The sequence below is a fragment of the Ixodes scapularis genome, unplaced genomic scaffold, assembly GCF_016920785.2.
Source record: "Ixodes scapularis isolate PalLabHiFi unplaced genomic scaffold, ASM1692078v2 PGA_scaffold2__306_contigs__length_199485367, whole genome shotgun sequence".
NCBI classification, from domain to species: Eukaryota; Metazoa; Arthropoda; class Arachnida; order Ixodida; family Ixodidae; genus Ixodes; species Ixodes scapularis.
The window spans coordinates 170,802,741-170,823,514 of record NW_024609857.1 but is presented as its reverse complement, the minus strand read 5'-3'; the positions used below and the strand labels follow the sequence as shown (position 1 = coordinate 170,823,514).

At 47.1% G+C, this 20,774-nt stretch overlaps 1 protein-coding gene across 1 annotated transcript; it reads right to left on the bottom strand.

Annotated features, from left to right (window-relative positions):
• Positions 1-11,466: 11,466 nt before the first annotated feature.
• Positions 11,467-20,554, bottom strand: LOC8042427. Its single transcript, XM_002415485.5, is given in 4 exon segments — positions 11,467-11,606; positions 11,609-11,661; positions 19,268-19,379; positions 20,422-20,554. Coding segments are annotated over 4 exon segments (339 nt in total). The 5' UTR covers positions 20,525-20,554; the 3' UTR covers positions 11,467-11,535.
• Between the last annotated feature and the right edge of the window lie 220 nt (positions 20,555-20,774).

Below are 20,774 nucleotides of genomic sequence, written 5' to 3'. Positions count from 1 at the left end.
CGCCGCAAGCGTAGGCGGTCAATGTACATGCGGTACATCTTTCACAAGCGCCCGGTCAACGGAACTCAAGCTTCCTTGAGTCGTAGACACTCGGGTAAGGACGAATTCCCTCGATCAGCTTCTCGACGACCGAGACGTCCGATTCTTCAAACATGACGCCACACGGAGTGGTGCTCCTGTCGTCTGCTATTGCTCGTATTCGCCGCGCTTCCCGCGCGAGGGCTGCCGGGAGCCAGCGCGTGATGCATCCTGGTCCGGCGTCGCTGGCGCGGCCGGCGCGGAATACGGCATGCTCCATGTTGGCGTCGAGGCCGTCAGGCTGCGTCGAACGCCGCCGGTCGCGTCGGTTACGCCACGACGCCGGAGTATAGAGCGTCGGGTTTTCGCCGACGTGACGTCGCTGTGACGCGCTCGCACGCGCTCACGCGTTACGTCGGAGTATAACAGAGCCTTAAGCTCCATAAGAACATGAGACAGGTCGTTGCCCTCCTTCAGTGCCTTGGTCAAGCTGTTTTTCACTGTTTGAACTGACCTTTCTGCAAGTCGATTAGACTGTGGGTTATAAGGAGAACTTGGGTTATACATCACGTCCCAACTCTTAAGAAACCATTTGAAGGCTTCAGAGTTGAATGGCAGGCCATTGTCACAGACCACTTCTTTTGGAATGCTGCATCAAGCAAACTCCTTTTTAAGGGCTGTGATCACTTTGGTAGCAGAAGTGTCCCTCATCTGCTCTATTACAATGTACTTGCTGAAGTAGTCCACTACAAATAGGCAGGTGACACTGTGGAGATGGAAGAAGTCAATGGCAACGATTTGCCATGGTCGTGTTGGAAGCAGTCTGTCTTCCAGGGGGCTCTCGTTGGTTCGACTGCTGGTGTTGCTGGCAGAGTTGGCAGTTGGAGACCATTCTTTCGATGTCGCCGTTGATTGTTGGCCAATACAGGGTTGCACGTGTTTTGTTTTTAGTAGCAAGGATGCCTTGATCTGCTGTGTGAAGTCGTTTCAGACCGTCGCGCTGACAAGGACTGGGAATGACGAGTCGTCTTGAAAGATGAGGCCATTCGATATGTGCAATTCATCCTGACAGTGCAGATATGGTTTGGCCAGTGGATCAACTATGGGTTGTTTCGGCCATCCACTGGGAATGTACTCTGTGAGTTTTTGAAGTGCTGGGTCCTTTTCAGTTGCAACCCGAAGCTCCTGTAGCTTCTGTGTTGATGCGGTGGTCAGTGTTTCTACCCTACACTCTTCTAAATCTGACGTCTCTGCGCAGACCGAGGTGTCTGGTGCACGTGACAGGGCGTCTGCAACTGTAAGATGTCTGCCTGGCACATACACGAGGTACACGTCATGCCTTTGGAGCTGCAGAAGCAGGCGTTGTAGTCGGGGGGTTATGACGTCAAAGTCCTTTTTTGAAAGTCCAATCAGTGGCTTGTGGTTGGTGTGCACTTCCACAGGTCTGCTTTCTCTTGTGCTCTTTTATGTTTCTGGACGCAATGAGGATGGGGGGGGGGGGGGGGGGTTGAAATAGGGACTAACATTCTCAATTACAGAGAAGATGCTGTTTATGGCTCATTCAAAAAGTTCATGTGCACTTTTGAGCCCAAAAGGGAGTTGCACGAATTTGTACCGACCCCACGGTGTGATGAACGTGCACTGTTCGGAGCTGTGTTCATCAAGTGTTAGCTGCCAAAACGCTGACTTTGCATCCAGAACTGTGAAGACTGTGCAGCTGCTGATGTTGGCAAGGAGCTCATCCTGCGTTGGTATGCGGTAGTGTTCGCATTTGATTGCGTCGTTCAGTTGTTGGGGGTCGAGGCACAACCTTAACGTGCCATTTTTTTTTTCTGACAACCACCAGGGGGAGGACTTAATCTGTTGGTTCTGTAACCTTTATGATAATCCCCTTCATTTCCATTTGGCCAAGTTCATGCTTCACTTTTTCTTGAACAGCAAGAGGGATCTTCCTAGGAGCTGCGACGGTGGGTACCGCATCATCTTTGAGTGTGGTGGAGACAGTGCCAGGTAGCTGACCGATTCCTTCAAAGACATCGGAGAAGGAGTCTAGAACAGCCTGGGTGCTGCTGGGTGGGGAACAGTCTTTTCTGGTTGTGCCACTGTTCACCGAGTGCACTCCATTGAGGCGAGGATCAGCTGGAGGTCCTGGCATGCAGATGCTCCGAGGACTGGGACTACATCTTTGTTCGTCACCAGGTACGCGTTACCTTTTCACCAGAACGGGAGATTGAAGCCAACGAAAGCACGCTGGGATTCCATTTCCCATGTATTTTGGCAATAAAGGCAACGTGGGTGTTATTTTGTTTACATGCCACTACTAGAAGCTCGTTACATGGCACGTAAACAGCGTCTCTGTAAGGATCATGGCCCGGGCTTAATTTTAGATTTAAAAAACATTAAATTGTAGGGTTAATGCGCAGAAGTATTCATTTTCCCTAAGTTCCCCAGATAATGGGAGATATAGAATCAATTGATAGTGAATCTTTTTTTTTTTTTTATTATAGATTAAATGTGAATATTTGACATTTGAAGTGTGTTGTGCCGACGTCTTTCAACTTGTGATGACGCTTCTGACGTGCCGATGATTTTCATTGTGTTAATGAAGCATACTGAGCTCAGGTCTATTTATCTGTGCTGATGTACTGATCACTCCCCTGCTGCAATGCTTCGGCGCTGCGGGGTAGTTTGTAAATAAATAAAATAAATAAACACCCTACCGTGTCGTCCTATAATAAAATGCTTCTTCCGAGTGATGATTTAGTTCTAATCTCCGCAGTTTTGGTGATTCCTGCAGTTTTCTGTTTCGTTTTCTTCTCTCGACTTATTCAATCCTGTATAATGTCGGATTTTTATTACATTGTCTGTGTGCCTAAAATGACTAAAAATGTATTTATATGTAGTTACACAATGTACCCCCTCCTACCCCGTCTCCCGGAGACAGCGGTATAAATAAATAATTCTCCTGTGTGTCTGTCGATGTTAGTGACAAAAAAAGCGTTAATTCATTAATTCTCCTGTGAGTGTATCGCAGTGATGTGCGATAGACTCCAACAGCCACTATCGCCGATAGTGGCTGTATGGTGATGTGCGATAGTGGCGCAATTGGCCTGCGCCAAGGAGCTAACTCTGATAGATAGTGCTACATTTTGCCAAAATGTTGGTAATCTGCGCCAAGCCTGCGCCAAAGGAGCAATTTCGGTCGCCTTTCAAAACCGAAACTAAACTGAGAATCGTAATAGCGCATGCGTCAGCTAGGTGGCGCAAGGGCCGCCCGACGCAAAGCACCCAGCATCAATCGTCCATTCGGTCTTTCATGTTTTTTCTCGCCGTCCTAACCTCCTTGCCGCCGTTATGGTGTACTAGAAGACTGGGCAGTGTAGCGAGCGCCGGCGGAAGGGGGCTCTTTCAGCGATGACCGGATCGGTGGCCGCGAGAGGGCGCAACGTGTAGTAGGCGTGCTGCCGGACTCCGGAGTGCGGAGCTCAGGCAGCGGTAGCGCTTGGCTGGCTTGGCGTTCCGCACGAGTTCGATTGTTTCATATTGTTTGGCTAACTCTTTACGGTATTCTTTATTTCTGCTGTTTCACATATTATTTATCGCACTAATTCGTTGTCAAATGCTTTGCCCGAGACGTGCATCTTCGGGCAGGACGCCACAGTACACATCCCGACACTGCTAGCGAGAACAAGACATTGGCGCTTTCTCGGATTTACTTCGAAAGAGTATTAGTGAGGACGAACTTTTATCACCTGCATTATAGACCCGAATGAGCTTTTTCCCCAGCAATTAGAACTTTGCTGAGATCCCCCAGGGAAACGTTCGGGAAGTCTCTTGAAAGAGACGACCCAAACGTGTGTAATCCCCTGGATAACGTAGGATAAGCATGCTGATGGCATGATACCTAAACAAATGTGTGCTTTTGTGACCCTATAATTTCGCTGTCACTGTAGTTGTGATCAATGAATTCCGTGGTTGAAGCGCACTACCATAATGGATTCTGCTTGGGAGAAGAGCGTGTTGGTTTAAGTCATGGATGAAGAAAGAATAAAACAATTAAAACAGGGACAACACAACCACATCTTTCAACTAGCAACAGACAAGCAAACTTTCAACAGCGAGCAGCCGACTATACCCAGGAGGAGTAGGGGAGAGAAGGGGGGAGAAGGAAGGATAAGAAACGCAAAGTGCAAGTCAGGGTGGTGGGGTTATCTCGGATTTTAAAAATTCAACCTTGTTGAAAGTTTACTTGTCTGTTGCTAGTTGAAAGATGTGGTTGTGTTGTCCCTGTTTTAATTGTTTTATTCTTTCTTCATCCATAACGAATTGCTTCAACGTTTGAGAAAACAAAATGGGGCTTACAAAACGGATTATATCGTCTACTTCCGTAGGCTGCATGGAGGTGCCACTGTCGACTCTCGCAACTACTTCCACGGGCTTTCGAAGAAATTTCCAGCACTAGCCTTTATCGTGTTTGCTGTTACTACGTAGGGTCTTCAAACAGGACTGTGCGAATAGTTAGAAAAATGTACCCACTCACCAGCTCTGGTAGTAACCACAGTGGATAAATTCTTATTTATCCACTGAACACCAGCTATATTGATATGTGTGGGCACCAGGGCACACAGATAAATTTTTAATTATACACTGGGCGCCAGCGCACACATGAGATTAATGAGGTGCACCCAAGGATTCCAGAGACGAAGGTACTTGCTTTTCCCAAGAGCTCGGGAGAGGGGGGCTCCCGAGCTCCCCCGTAGTCGGCGCCTGTGGCGTTTTGTACCTCTACATTCTCCAACGTGAGGTCATGATCTTGATGAGCTTCGACATCTTCAAGATAAATGACTCAGTATCTTCCGCTGGGTCATAAGACCCTTCAATTTTCTTGCGGTAAAAAAAAAAGGAATTCGCTGATGTGAGGCCATAACCTTTAATGTCACATTTTCACAGTCACTTCTCCAAGCCTTTCTGATGCAGTCAGCGTGCACAGGACCCTTTGGTGTGTCCAAACCAGTGTCCATAAAACCGATTTAGCAAATACTTTAGAGTGAAAAAAGTCAGAAAAAAAAATGTAGAGGACGACTGTCATAACTGCCTGCATTACATGAAGCAGAGTCTCCCTGTCACTCCTTTTAATGTTGCGGGACGATGACTGACGCCGATCGCATTCGCGAGGGGCACGAAAAAGGGAACGGGCTTATTTGCAGGACCGGTAGCCGCTGTTTCAACCCGGCACGGGCCCCAGGAATTGAGGTTAGGGAGGGGGGTTCGGGGAGCATTGAGAATATAAGAGTAGTTGCGAATTAAAGGGGTGCTTTCGGGAAAACAAGGGGGGAGTACACCCCCGTAGAGGGGTGTAGGGAAATCACTGCCCCGACACAAAACACGTCCCGTCTTTCTTGTCCCGCCGTTTTTCCGTCACTGCATGCGTTGTCTACATCCCTCTGAACGGCACCGATCACAATCCATTTCACTCAACCATTAAAAACAAAAAAAAGTGCAGCAAAACAAGGCGACGACGCGAACCACGCGATCACAAGCAGTAAGACCACACGGCAATCCGAGCGGGAAGGAGCACGATGGATGGATGGATGGATGGATCTGGCTAAACCCTGTGAATCGGGCGGTGGCTTGCGCCACCTAGCACGCCTGTTACACGCAGCGCCCCCTGGCGTTCTTGCGCTCCGTCATCGCTGCGCCGACCACCTCCCTCCGTTGCTTCTCGGCGCGGACGACACACTGCCCAGTTCTAGTACACCATACCGCCGTCTCGCGTTTCGCGCCCTCGTGCCCAACGTTGCTCGTGACCTCGTTCTCGTCGTCTTTGAAATCTCGTCTCGCGTCTTTTTGAAATTTTTTTCAACGACAGACGCAGGCGTGTGCGGACGCCCCGACACTATGTGGAGGGCAAGTTCGTCTGCTTCTTGCGCAGGGGGTAGCGGTGACGTCAGAACGCCGAGCCCTGATTGGCTGATCGCGCCCCCCTATCTGAGCGTCGTCTGCTCCTTTGCAACGTCGTCTGCCTCTGTCTTACCTTTCCTGCGGCTTTCGGAAGTGCAGATTCACGAAACGATCTTACCCCAAAATGTGCGTAAGACATAAGTTAAGAACGAATTCGTATTCACGAAACAAAATTTTCGTAAGGTTTGCGCAGGTTACGACGAAATCCTACGACAGCTCCGAAGCTACATGTCTACGCACTTCTTACGATCAAATCAGCATGGCCGACAGCGTCGCGGTCGCGACGACACACGAACGCAACGTTACTAAAACTCTCAGTTGGGAAACTCGCCGTCGAAACCTGGGCCGCTGGCGTCCACCGAGACCGAGCTAAATGCGACAACAGCGCCACTTTTTTTCGTTTGTCTGTACTATGGTCACCTCGGGCTTTTTGAAAGCCTGTTTTTGCGTAAAAACAAACGGAAAAGACTCTTTTTGCATGAAATTTATTGGAGTTTAGTAGCAAATGATGGGCGCGTGATGTTTTTATCATCTTTAGTTCGCAAGGTTTTGCGGAACAATTAATATTGTTTTTATACAACCATGCCTCAGCGGGCCTTTCAGGTAGCGCGTCTTGACCTAGGTGCATTTTAACTTCAGTAGTTGAACGCGGCGCGTCCGCTGGGGAAATGGGGGTGGCACCCCCGTGACCTCTACCGCTGTATCTGTTCTTAAGGCATAATTGAAGTCACGTGCAGTTCCTCGAGTGGCCGCTGCGGGAGAAATGGTGGCGTTGTGTTCGTCATTAGCTCGGTACTCGGAGACAGATGGGGGCCATTTTTTTAAAGCTGTCTCTATGGGAGTTTCCCAACTGAGTGTTTTAGTAACGTTGCACGAACGTTTATTTTTCTACGTGCGCTTCTCACGCGTCCCAACTTGAAGCAGCGAGAAAAAAAGTAAAAAGTACTTGAAACAGACCACGACGAACAAGAACGCTGGATCCAGAAACACCCGGGAAAAGCTCCAACGACCACGATTCCAACGAACACGACCAAGCGAGTACGGCAGTTAGGCCTAGCAGGCTCTCCGCGACTTGGCGACCGTCTGCCCACGACCGGCTGGCGTGCTGAATCGAATATGCCCGCGCGACCCTTGTGAACCCTTCCCGTATTGTACTTTGATCGCTGACCTCAATTTTAGATTAAGAGGTCAATTTCTTCCTCTTGTTATCTCCTTGTTTCTCGAGGCAACGGTGACTCTCGCCGGTGAAAAAGCGGTGAATCTCCGACAGACGCAGGAAAGGTAAAGCAGCCATCGCTTTGACTAGCAGACGTAAAGCAGACGACGTTAACTGCACCAACTCGCCGACGCCGTTGAAGAATGAGGGGTCTCGCCGCACACGAATGGAGGGAAAAAGTATTTGGGAGGAAACTTGCGGACACTAAGCATCCTCACCTCTCGGTTCTTAGCAAACAAACCTCGGCGCCTCGGGACACCTCGCCATTGAGTCCTTTGACTTCCCTCCTTGATGCACGTCTGCTAGTTGTTAGACAAAAACAACGTGCCGCTCGAGTTATTTTGTCTGCCCTCTCTGAAAGCCGAAGTCGAGCTCGCTCGTAAAGACCTGCACCTCCGAAAGTCGCAGGAAAGGTAAGACAGACGCAGACGACGTTGCGAGCAGACGACGTTGCCAAGGAGCAGACGACGCTCAGATAGGGGGTAGCGATCAGCCAATCAGGGCTTGGCGTTCTGACGTCACCGCTACTTCCTTTCTCATGCGCAGAAGACGAAAATGAGCCCACTTGCGAGGCGTATAAAAAAAAGAATGTCTGCGTGAACCAGATACTCCCCCTGTGGAACCATGGGTGTTTCCCTTCGAATACCCAGCTCAGGCGAGACTTACCTGGTTGTCAGAAAGCAGCTGTAGGTTAAATGTATTGTTGTGAGCGTGTAGGTTTCAGATGGTTTACCCTCAAGAGGATAATGCGCTGCATATTGTAACCATGTTTGCGCTGCACATTGTAGCCATTATTTCAATGCCGTGCTGTAAACTATTACAACTTTTTCCTTGCCTGATCTACGTGGGCTCATGTTTTCTGCTCAAAATGATGTGAAATAGTTTCTTGTTTTCTTTGAATCTTATAAAGCATTACTTGTTCAGCCCACATTGTCTCAGTTTTTGGACTTAAGTTAAATGTTAAAACGCGTGATAAAAATTGTCACGGCTTATAAGCCATTTCTTACAAGTGAACGTCGGGTGATTCTCGGATGGTCGTGGCAGCCACGAAGAAATAGAAGATTTTCACCCCTTTGCGACCGTCGCTTGGGTGGTTCGTCGCATAAATGGACACAAGAATGAGTGACAAGGGAAGCGAGCTGATTAAGGTCAAGAAAAAGAAGACGGGCAGAAAAGAACACAGAGAAGTTAACCTGGGGTATTAAAAACATACTAAAACAATCTCGAACTTTAGTATGTGCCGTTTCGTTCCGCTATAAAATAAGAAAGGAAAAAAAAAACTGCTTCTGAGTTTTAGATATTCCTTTCAAATATCTAATGTTCGGCATTTGCGACCAAGGAAATGGGCATTTCATTTAAAATGCTCACCATCCGACAATCCGAAACCGCTTCTTTAAAGTCGCAATTGTTTTTATGTAAAGGAAGGGTGATGCAGCTTGTACCGTCCAATACATTGAAGCATCATGTTACTAACGATCGTGCCGCAGCGTAATTGATGCCGCGGTACGACCGCTGGCAGGTCGTAGCTGTATCAGAAATCCTATGTGCACTCCACCAAAGCGGCACCAAAGATTCATATTTTCGCGCGTGCAGCCGCGCATGCGCACACCTTCCGGATAAGGCGCCGGACGCGACACCTGTCGCGATCAATACCACGCGCTTCAGGCGAGCCCCTTCGGTCCCAACACTACCCAAGTAGTCTAGTACACTGTAGGGGGATCGGTGGCCGAGTGGTCTAGCGCACACCAGCTCGGAGCACGTGGAGCGAAAGCTCGCGCTGCAGAACCCAGGGATCCTGGGTTCGAGCCCCACCCCTGCCCGTTTCGATCTGGATGAGCATCGTACCGGCGTGCGGTCGTGTATCACTACTGCGTGATGCACGTTAAAGACCCCAGGCTAGCGGCTGTACTGCACTGGCTAAATTGCTCATCTACAGCTGGGAGACTCGTCGCCCCTGTGAGGCAGACCAAGTTCTAGGCTGTATAAACACACACACAACCCAATTTTTTTTTTTTAGTACACTGTAGTCATGTTGTGAAACAAAACCACGTTTTTGGGCGGCGAGAGTTACTTTGTGAGCTGAAACGCTCTCGCGACCACAGGCGCGAGAGCGACGTCGGGTGTTGCCGTCCCCACGTGCACGTCGCTGCAGATATGGCGGTTTCTAACTTGTTCATCGACATTCCTGGCCTTCTTTAATCAGCCTCTAGGAAAAAAAAGAAAAACTTTAATTCAAAGACTGCTTGTCGAAATATTGATTACCTAGGTTTCTCTTGGTGGACTTTCTTTCGAGAGGCAGCCCGCTACGTGAAAAATGTGCCACGAAAGAAAGTTGGTGAAGAGAAGTGAGCTAAAGCAAAGAAAGCAATGTGTTCACGTGTAACCCGCACATCGCGCTCGTTTGTCTCGAGTTTGGTCGTTGCACAAAGCGCTCCAAGAACTTTTTGACCCTGGCTCGCGATGTCATGCATCGATGCGCTCAGGTTCTTGTTTTCTGTGTGTTTAGCTTATACATCGCCTGCCGGCCTGGCAAGCACAGGCCGGCAGGCACAAACCGGCCGACTGCCTTTTTTTTTTTTTGTATGCTGGACAGTTACATTTTGCACACTATTTTGGGAACCAGTTGGCGACGGAGGGGAGTGGGATTGTTTCGCTTTCAATTGAACAGCCGTTGTCTCCGCTCGCGCAACGCAGCACGTGCCACTGCAAGCCTGCTGATGTTGCCCTCACGTGCCTGTGAACATGACTGCATGACAGAGGCGCCAGCCGGGGCGCTTGCAATTCATTGTTTTGCGTTTGCTTACTTTTGACGAAAATCTGGCACGTCGGGAACCAGCAAAACGGTGGCAAGCGTTCTTTTCGGAATTGCTCAGCAACGCCTACAGCACTGTACACTTGTAGAATGTCTCAGCAGTAAAACCAGTGGCAGCGAGTTCCGTCACAACTCGTCACATCAGAACAGAACACAACACAAAGTAAATTCGTTTGTAGAGCCCTTAAAAGAAATATGTTCTGTGTTTCTAAGAATATCTGCTCCAAAAGCCACATTTGCTGCTCCAAAACACTGTTTGGGCTGCTCCAAAACACTGTTCCGGCTGCTCCAAAGGCCACTTTTGCTGCTCCAAAAGGTGCTCCTAAATGGCTTAGGCCAATCACATCACTGCTATCGTTACTTCTAGAGTTTAAAAAGGCGCGTGGCTGTTCGCGCTTTTTGTTTTGTGATTCGTTCTTTGATGTACCAAGGCCTCCATCTCATTGCTTGCAGCGGCAAACAGCTCTTACCTATGAACTGATTTAAAGGGAAACTACAACGCATTTTCGGCGCTTATTTCTTGGTCTATACATGTTCGAGGGAGCAGTATCACATCGGACACAATAATCTTTCGTTGAAAAAGACGAGAAAAGGAATTTTAAAACGAATTAAACGATTAGCAGTGGCCACCTGGTGGATGTCGCTAAAGCCTCGTTTGTAATGCCCGTCTAGAAACCTCGAAAGGTAGTGACGACACCTGTCTCACCGAGAGCTATACATGCATTGAAGCTGACGTCATCCCGCCAGCTCTCCGCTCAACACGAGAGAAGAGGGGAAGGAGGAACTCCCCTTTCATGGGGACTCTTTAGACGTCGCCATTGTCCCTCTAAGAGTCTAGAAAATGATAAAAGATCAATCTGTCACACAAAATTCGTACAAAAGTAGCTTTACCAGGGGCGGATGCAGGAATTTCCTGAAAGGGGGGGGGGGGGGGGGGGGTCAGGTGTTGGTCAGCGTACTATATGTTTAGGAACCCCCTCCCCCTCTCCCTCGTTTCACGCCCTAAATATTACAGATGCAGAAATCAAGAAGGGCGTCAGGACATCCGGACTCCCCTCTAAATCCGCCCCTGAGCTTTACGAATACTTGCGGTGGCCCGATCGCTGGCGTGCTTCGGCCGCTTCGATGGCTGAACAGCTATTTGGGAACATCCTATCGACGTTAACCTCGCCTCAGCTTTGCTCGTCCCGAGACAATCTACGTCACGATTGCGCCGGATGTCACGTGCTTACGTGCGTAAATAGAAATCACGATTTCCATTTACAGATATTGTGGATCCTTATCAGCCTATTTCTGAACACGACGGGTATATTTTAAATTTGGTTGAAGTATCCCTTTAATACCACCCTTTAATACCACCCTTAAATCCCCACCGTATATGCCCACCTAATATCGGTGAAACGCTGCCGGAGCACACATTGGAGTTGTGCGCTAAGCAATAGAGGAAAACAGGAAAAGGCTAGGAAATACCAGCTTTATTCCTGATACAGCTGTTGATTAATGAAATCATTTTCCTGGGTACCGGTAATCATTTCCTAGCCAGTACCTTGGGTACTGGGGTTTTCCGCGGCAATTGGTGCGATAGCAGCAATTTGGGTATGGCCCGGTTCCTCTGACGATTTCGCAGTTGTACGGGTTTCCGATGAGACCGCACCTTCGAAAAAAAAGGAACGAGGCAATGATTTAAGACAGGTATATTAGACCCAACAACATCCCTCACGAAAACTGCGTATAAAATACACCCGCTATAAAATAATAAGTACACTCGATTGAGAGTGTTTCGAATAGACAGAGGGAATTAGAAGTCATTGAACTTAAAATCACATTAACTGAGTAAAAATATGGCTAATGTAATAATATAAACCGCAGCAAATGGCTCCAAAATGCATCTGAAAGCGATGAAAGAACAGCAACAATGGTATTCGGGAATACGTAAAATCACATCTGAATATGTAGAAAGGAATTAAAGTACGTGCATTTGGTGCCAACCAGTGCTGCGGAGTAAGCACCCTCATATTTTGTTCAAACTCCATTCTGGGGAATTAGAGGTCCCAATGATTCAATTCTTTATACCGTTAGGATTGGGGTGGCTGAACCAATTCCCACTTTTAGAATGGCTGAACCGTTCCATTCCGTACCTCTAATTCCTAAATGCGTAAAACTGGCTCTTGTAGATGGTTGAGTGCGTGGGTTTCTAATTTATGGAGCAGCATAAAGCTAATGTTATCAATGGCATAGACGACTACAAACATATGCAAAACGCATTCCCCACGTTAGCAGCTTTGGGGACGCGTTTCAGAATCAGGTAGCGGCTTTGTGTGTCAGAGAAACGTAATCCCGTCATGGCTCTGAAGTGAGAAGCCTGGCGTCCGAGAAAGGCGGACGGTGTGGCTTTGTCTTTGCCTGGTGGCCAATGACCGGTGTTGTAATCGCAAGTGGTACCGAGAGCCGCGTTGTTGCGTCGCCCGGCGCCAAGAACCATCATGTTGTCTATCGACAACTTTTCATTTTTGGTTGCTTTACTGGGAGCTTTTTTTCAAACAGATTGGCCAAAACACGCGTGTCAAAAAAAAAAAAAAATTACGCGAAAAAACAGTTTAGAGCAATATTGACGGCACGAGATTTATTTCAAATTCTGCGCGCAAAGTCCATGACGTCACGGAATGGTGATACACTCTTTCCACCTCAACGCGATGGCCAAAGTGATCCAGCTCTCCTCCGCGCACCCGAAATGCCCAGAGAGAAAACAAGTAGAAAGGAGGTGACAACCGACTAAATCGCGCCCTGCACCGTCAATATTGCAAAAAAAAAAAAAAAAAGGCGTATTTTTTTTTTTTTTTGGCACGCGTGTCCCGATTAGGTTAATTAAAAAGAACACTTCTTTTTCTTTTCAGTGGCCCTTTAAAGGGGCGATGCAACAAATATTGTACTTTGCGCAAATACCGCTTAGAACGGATTCCTGACGTTAATGACTTATGAAACACGCGTTCGTTTTTCACTTCACGCAATAGAAGTCACAGAAAAAAAATTAAAGAAAAACGAGCAGCGTTCACTCCCTCAACTCGCAGCCAGAACAAGCGGCCACGTGATCTGGAGTCGATTATATGCCGCCAATGTTGATCATAGCCACGCGCTGGGGTTGGCAAAGCACAGGACACGCGCTCCGTTCCACACATTGTTATGGCTCGGCTATTGTCGTCGCTGCAGCGATTGGACGCGGGCCACTACCCGAATGCTTATCGAGCAAGTAATTATCACGAGCCCAAATCAAGTGCCCGCGTGATGCTATCGTCATTGGGGTGTACTGCGATCCACACGTTACGTCATCAAATTTTGCAAAGGAGATATTGAATGAAAATGATCGCTTTTGTCCTTAAAATTACACCGCAACAAAGGAGTTTCTTGGTCAGTGGCGTTGCGTGCGAGCATCCTTGAGTCCCACTAGTGCCAGCGAGCTCGTGTAAGGTGAAAAACATTCCTATTTAATATCGTTGCACCGCTCCTTTAAGTGCAAGGATGTTGTTTCAAGAGATACTTTGACCATCGGCTAATGTTGCGCCTGCGTGCCGTTGTCCCCAGCTGAAGCTCGACCCAGCTGTAGTGATTAAAACTATCGATAGTGGACTATCGATAATATATTAAATAGTTGAATACCGATAGTACAATCGATAGTACTATCGATAAACTACTGATAGTCAACTATCGATAGTCGACTATCAATAGCTGGTTCTGGTTGACTATCGATGCTATCAAACGTCAACTTTCGGAAAACCATCGAGCGTTGTAAAAATAAAAGTGAAGGTCAAAAACGTGGTGACGACCCACATGTACAAGCACACAACGCGGGACTCTGGGCAAAAGATGAGATAAAAGGGAAACTGTAGCATAACGTTTAATTTTTATAAAACAGATAAAACCGAAATGGCGTTTTGCTACTTTTCCTGCGCACATATATTGTATATTCGTCAGGCTTAGATATCAAGCTTCGTAGTCTGGTACGCCCGCATTCGTAAAAATAAAAGGTACATTCAGTTTTTTTTTTGTGTGTGTCGGAGATAGGGAGAACACTCGTTGAAGATATTTAGCACAAAGGTTTTTCACTAGTTTGTTTCACGCTGTTGATTCTTTTCCCACTTAAATGTCACACATTACTTTCTTATTCTTGAACTCTGATAGGTGGAAATAGGCAATCTGCTTAGGATTATACATTTTTAGCTAAGCTCGTTCGTCGTAATAGGTTTGTCACTTATTTACGATTTCATTTGGGCAGATTTCGATCACGGTGCATGGTAATGGCTTGGCGTTGAGTATAACTTCAAAATATAGGACGTGTCTCGTCATTTTTAGTCAATAGGGAGCGTTCCTACGGGGAACGCCTAAGACACAGCGGCCCAGCACAGCGCATGCGCCGAACCCAAACCACGTTGTGGGGTAGGATTCAGCCTTAACGGTGATCTCGAGAGGCCCCTGAACGAAAACAGCGGTGCCCTGCATCGCACGCTTCAGAACACAACTATCAAAGTCTCTGTACTAGTCTATTAGGCACGTCGATAGGGATGATTGGTGCAGAGGCTTTCGCTTTGCCTTACCTCGCTTAAATCACAAAATATGAGCAATGGTCTCGCCCCGTTTTCTAGATCTTCTGATTTTGGCCGGTCTTTAGACTGAATGAACGCTGTAATTGCTGACAATGATAGCGCCACGCGAATGCTTGTCTTGCCTCGATCTGGCGCAAGAATGAAGACACGGGAAAGGAAGGGCACGCATAAGCGCTGATTCGCAACCGCCTCGAAAGTTCAAAATCAAAAATCTTAACTGTAGCCCATGGTGTAATCTAGCCACGCGCAAAAGACAGCTCCCGTGGCCGTTCGTCGTGCCTTGTACAGCGGGTGTACTGGACCCTACTGACATGGTGGAAGCTACGGCGGACCACTGGGCGGCACAGACTGGACGCTGCGTTGCATCACCACTCTTTACTAGACAGTGGGGGTTCATCTTTTTGTGCGGATACCCTAATTAAAGCAAAGTTGAACTGAATCGTGAAAAGTAAAGTCCCTGACTTTACTTTTAACGTGACTTTAGTGAAAAGTAGAACAAGGAGCGTGCTACGAGGGAAAGCCAGAAAAGGCTTTTGGAAAAGGAAAACGACGAAAGCGCCTATATATGTTTGAACCGTAGTGGTTTGGTCTTGATTTCAAACATCCAAATTTTCCATGATTTCTAATACACAGGTAAATTTGTTTTTACTATACTCAGTCTTCGCGAATTGGGACCCCTAACGTTGTCACCCCCTATTAGGAAACTCCCCAATAAATCTAACATAAATCTGGTTGTAGATGTTTCAAATTGAGCACTACCAGACAAAAAGGTTTACCGAGCCAACATGGTTAGCTACCGATGCTTTTTTTTTTTCAGTTACATTAAGTTTGGGAATATGAACGTTAACTGGCTCAAAAACAGAAAATAAAAACGAAATTTTGCTGTAATCCAAGTAACGACGTTATTAGCAATGAAGCGTTATTTGAGCGAAAAACAACAAAATTATCTTGTGAATTCGAAAGGCAGCTTTGTTTCCTTTGATTTGATTGGTCGAAAAAAAACAAGAAAAAAAACGGCACACACCGCTTCTATGCGTATTTACTTCTCAGGTGAGAAAAATATCTATTGATTTCTCTCTGGCCGCCGCCATCTTGCGATTTGAGCGACCCCTATCAAGCAGAAATTCCTGCCACCCGCCTGAGCTGTGGAAACCCGGTCAAAGCGACTTCCACCTGCATTGTGTATTCGGAGTTCGCCGGCTTTTCTTGAAAGTTTTTACTTTATTTGTTCGTTCAGAATCCTCACCCTTTCTGTGTTATCTTCCGCTGTGAGAACCAGTGAATACCGGGGCTCATAGCCTGTTCGGCTTTAGAAGGAAACGAGCGAAGAAAGCGAACGTCAGGAAGTCCGCGAAGCGGGCCGTTCGACATTTTTCGAGGATTATTTTAGTTGAGACAATCTCCGAAAAGCCTTCCGGGCTATGTTCCGTTCCCGGCCTTCGCGCGAAATAGCTGATAGGGTCGGCTGCTGGGTATAGCGATTGAACAGACACGCTCGCACGTTTGTTCATTTGCTTTGGTGCTGTGCAAAAAAGCATCTGTCTTCAAAACGTGCCCCAAAACAAGCCGGATTCCGTCCGATTCTCGCGAAGTGACTATCGTCGACACTGTATATATCGGATAAGTATGCTGTGTTATTTCAGACCTTTCTCAAATCCTTTTCGGATAACACGGCACCGTAGGGTACGTACAATTTGTGTTCGATTGATGGGACTCGTTGAGTTTCATGTTGTGAGCGGGGAATGCCTATGCAGTTCGGCTATCCTGTGTGGTTAAATATTTTCTACAGTAGTAGATTGACACGACTGAGTGTACGTGCCGTAGAAAGAACAGATCACCATAAAGTGAAACAAACATTCCAGTTGCATTTGCTCTGCTGCACACGGACTCACCAAAATAGCTCTCATTTGTTTGTTTTAGAGCGCAGCTCTTAGGGGCCCGTCTCCAGCCTGAGCGGCGTCGGCGTCGCCGTTGGCGTCGCCGTCGGCGTCGCCGTCGCCGTCGGCGTCGGCGTCACCGCGCCCCTCCCTCTCCTCCTCCTCCCCTCCTCCTCCTCCCCCTCCTTCCCCTCCTCCCCTCATTGTGTAGTATGGTCCGGGCGGGTCACGTGACCTCGGGGGGAGGGGATCACATGACCCGTTTCCAGCCTGTGCGGCGTCGGCGTTGGCGTCGCCCCTCCCCCTCCTCCTCCTCCCCCTCCTCCCCCGCCAAGGTCACGTGACCCCGGGGGGTGACTCCCCTCCCCCCGCCGAAGTCACGTGACGGCCCGCCCAAGGTCATGTGATCCCGTCCCCTCGAGGTCACGTGACCCCCCGGACCTCTGCCGGGTCCGGGGGGTCACGAAGGTGGAGGAGGGGGGGAGGAGAGACGAGGAGGCGGAGGCGAGGGGAGGGGAGGAGCTTGAAGGACGAGGAGGTGGTAAAGGAGAGGGAGGGGGAGCAGGAGGGGAGGAGGACTAGCAGGCATGATCACGAGGGAGGAGGAGGAATATACCCTCCACTCCTCCTCCTCAAGAGCTGCGCTCCAATTCGGCGTTACAGGAACTTGTAAACGGCTTTCACTTTTTTGTTCCAAAAAAATAGCACAATGCTTTCTTAAAAACCTAGATAAATTATATTCGCCATGGAACACAAAAGAAAAAATAAAACGCTGCAATTTAGCCGCCACCAGCGTCCGGAATTGCACCTACGCAGGCTGCCACAACCCACTGACGAGAAAACCCACAGCCCAGCGCAGTCAGGCAACACTGACGTGTATTCTCAAAACCAGGAACGCGCGCTGTAAATCGCTTCGTTCGAGACTGCCGCTGGAAAGGTCTATATAAAGCAAAGTGCAATTACTTTAGAAAAGCAATAACGAAACCGAAGAAAAACTACGACACCCCATAGAGAAAAATATAAATATTTCAATATAGGCATCTTCTATTTACAGGTTTTCGATAGTGTACAATCGATAGTTTCTTTATTGCTGATTGTCAATAGTTTCTAGAAATAATTTTTACCGTTTTTTATAGCTTTCCTATACGTTTTAGACTGCGCCTCAATAATTATCGAAAGTCTCTAATTGCAGTTGCTTTTTTCTCTGAGCTTCAGATTTTCTAGATGGACTCTTGAAGTGCTTCGTCACCTAATAAAATACTTTTGATAGCTTTATGATAGTCGGCTATCGATAGTATACTATCGATAGTAACACGATATTCAACAATGGATAGTATACTATCGATAGTATTATCAATATCGAAAGTACTATCGATATTTGTTTACTATCTATAGCACTATCGATAGTCTATTAACTATCAAAAGTTAGGCTTGGCTTCCACTATCGATAGTATCGATAGTGCTATCGAGAATTTCTTTTCACCACTAGCCAGGTGGCGTAAGAACCGTTCCCATTCCATCTAGAATCATTCACACTCCGGAGTGGCAACCCCACAGCACTGGTGCAGATATCTGTTTGGTAATATTCATACGTCCAGTTTCATGTGAAAGACTACAGCGATATATTGATAGTAGCCAATTCGCCTAAAAATTGGTTCAATAAATTAATAAACACACCTGACCTAATGATTTAAACTCCAAAAAATATTTTTCAGAAGTTATCAAATTTTAAAGTTGGGTCTGAGAGGCTTTACCGGCAACACAAAAAACGTGACGTCGAATGTCGTAACAAGCACGTAGCCAGGGGGGGGGGGCATGGGCACCCCCCCCCCCCGAAATCTTTTAATTTGCTGGGACCTCATCTCCCCCCTCCCCCTCATACAGCATTTTGTCATTTGCGCCCCCTTCCCTCCCCCGAAACAAAATCCTGGCTACGTGCCTGTGCCGTAATATGGGGCAACGTTATTAGATTAGCTCAGTTACGGAACTGTTCATAGACGCGCTGCTCTCCCTCTCCTCCCACGACTGGCCTCCCGTCGTTCGACGCGCCGGACAGCTGCTATGGCAACTGCAGTGTATTCTGTGGAATACGCATGTTTCGAAGCACAGTGCCCAGATGGTGTTTCACAGTACGCTGTGGAACACAAAGTTTTGAAAGGAAACTCTAGACGGCGCTTCAAACGACAGGAGGCGGTCTGAAGTGGGTGAGGGGTGTGCGCCCCTCCGCGGGAGTTCCAACACTGTTGTAATTTAGTAACGTTGATATGGGGGCAGCACAGATTTTCCCCTACGGGTTACTAGAGGTTTGATGTCTTCACATTTAGCTGAAACCCCAGCTCAAACCAGAAAAAAACAAAAATACTGTGTTGTTCGACTTGCAAGTTATGCAACTTGTGACGTCACCGCACTCAATACGCGAGGAAATATGAATGTCTGTTTTAGCGTTATTTTCATTCGCTATTTTTTATTAGATATTTTGAATACAAAGATAAGGAATATCGTATAGGGAAGAGTAAAGCATGATCAATGCACAAATGTGTTTAGTTCGGCAGCTGAGAAAACCGCAGGAGCTCAATAACTATTGCAAGCAGCAAATCTGTTCCTGATATAAGCCTAAAGATACTCGTAATAACAGTAGACACCAAATTTAGTGCAGCAAAATCGATGTCTGAAGTATGCATTTTGTGGTTTCCATTCACACTACGGAGACTGTCCTGTCAATTAATAAAATATTCCAGTTCAGGAACTGTCACATTCGACCACACTTATTTGAGATTTCACTCACCCAAGAACGGCAAATGACCTGTCTTCGACGCTGCATTGCCAGGTCTGACAAGGATCCTCGAGGTTCAAAGATTCACCGTCAGGGACAAGGTAGTTCCCCCACTTGCATTTCCCTGTTGAAGCGTTTATATTTGGATTGAGGGGCCGACGAAAGCCGCATCTTCCATCGAGATCGACATGAGTGAAACGTCAAATCTTGATCTCTCCATCTGCAGCGCGAGCTTTGGCGCAACAGTCTACCGATGAGAGTTTTGATAGCGCACTCAGTTAATGGAGTCCCCAATGCCTTAAATGTAATAAGCTAACAAAAGAAAAAGCTCAACGAGTACCGTAATTCAGAACATATGCTGCCACAGGAAGTCTACTTGACACGGATGTGCTATGGGAGTGTGAGCAGTAACGCTTAGTGGTCGAATCCTTCGTAATCTTGAATATCGAGTAGAAAGTAAAACCATAGTTCTTTTGATAAAATTCGGGGTCTGCTAATACATACTCGAAATTCACCAGCCGACAAGATCCCAAAAACTAAATTCTAAAAGTAGTAAATATTCTTGACTCGTATAAACAAATTATGTCGGAATTCTTATTTTCAAATGTTCGGAGCTTGAATTACTTCGTTTTAGTTAATGAAAGTAAGCGGTCATAAATGCAATTTTATACCAAACTGTCGAGTCTTTCTTTCCAAGGCTCAAGATAAAGATAAAAATGCTAGCAAACCTTTGTGTATTAAAAAAGAAATCAACAAGCACCATTTTTGTTTTTACTTGAGAATTTATATACGTTTGATTGGAAGCGATATTTTATGTTTCCTATTGAGTTGGCGAAAACTATCGCCTCTTGTATAGAGTATGTTGAGCTACGGGATGAACGAGCAAGAAAATACCTCTTCTGGAGCGTGACCCTTTCTTCTGGAGCGTGACCCTTATTAAGATTTAGTAACGCGAATGTTTGAACAGGCATTTGAAGGCTTATACTTTGGTCGGTGAGAACAAGCTGGAAGTATTTTTTACGCCCATTAAAGGGGTAAAATGACCCGCACATTTTGTTCTTTAAGTATGCTAGTGTCTAAATCAAAGATCTTGCTACCAGTTCAATGACCATGACACAAAAAGGATTAATGAAAAGCAAATAGGTTAAAAGACCGGTTTTACTTACCGTCTACAATCTCGACGTCACTATAGGGTGGGACAGCCAGCGAGACCTGCCACATGAAGGCGAAGGCCACCAAAGTGTAGAAGACGTTTGTCGGAGTTCTCATCTCAAAGTCCTTCGGTTTCCGGGTACGTATGAGATCTGAAGGGCGGTAGTGTCTTCTTATACCTGGGGAGTTGCGACCTTCATTTTTCAAGGACGGCTTCTTATTCACGTTTTGTCACCGCTGATGACGTATATATCGTTTGCTTAATCTGTGCCACGGGGGGAAGGCGGGGGGGGGGGGGGGGGGGGGGGGGGGGGGGGGCTGTAACGCTATAACCGATAAGAAATGTGTATGCGATTGGCAGGTTGGG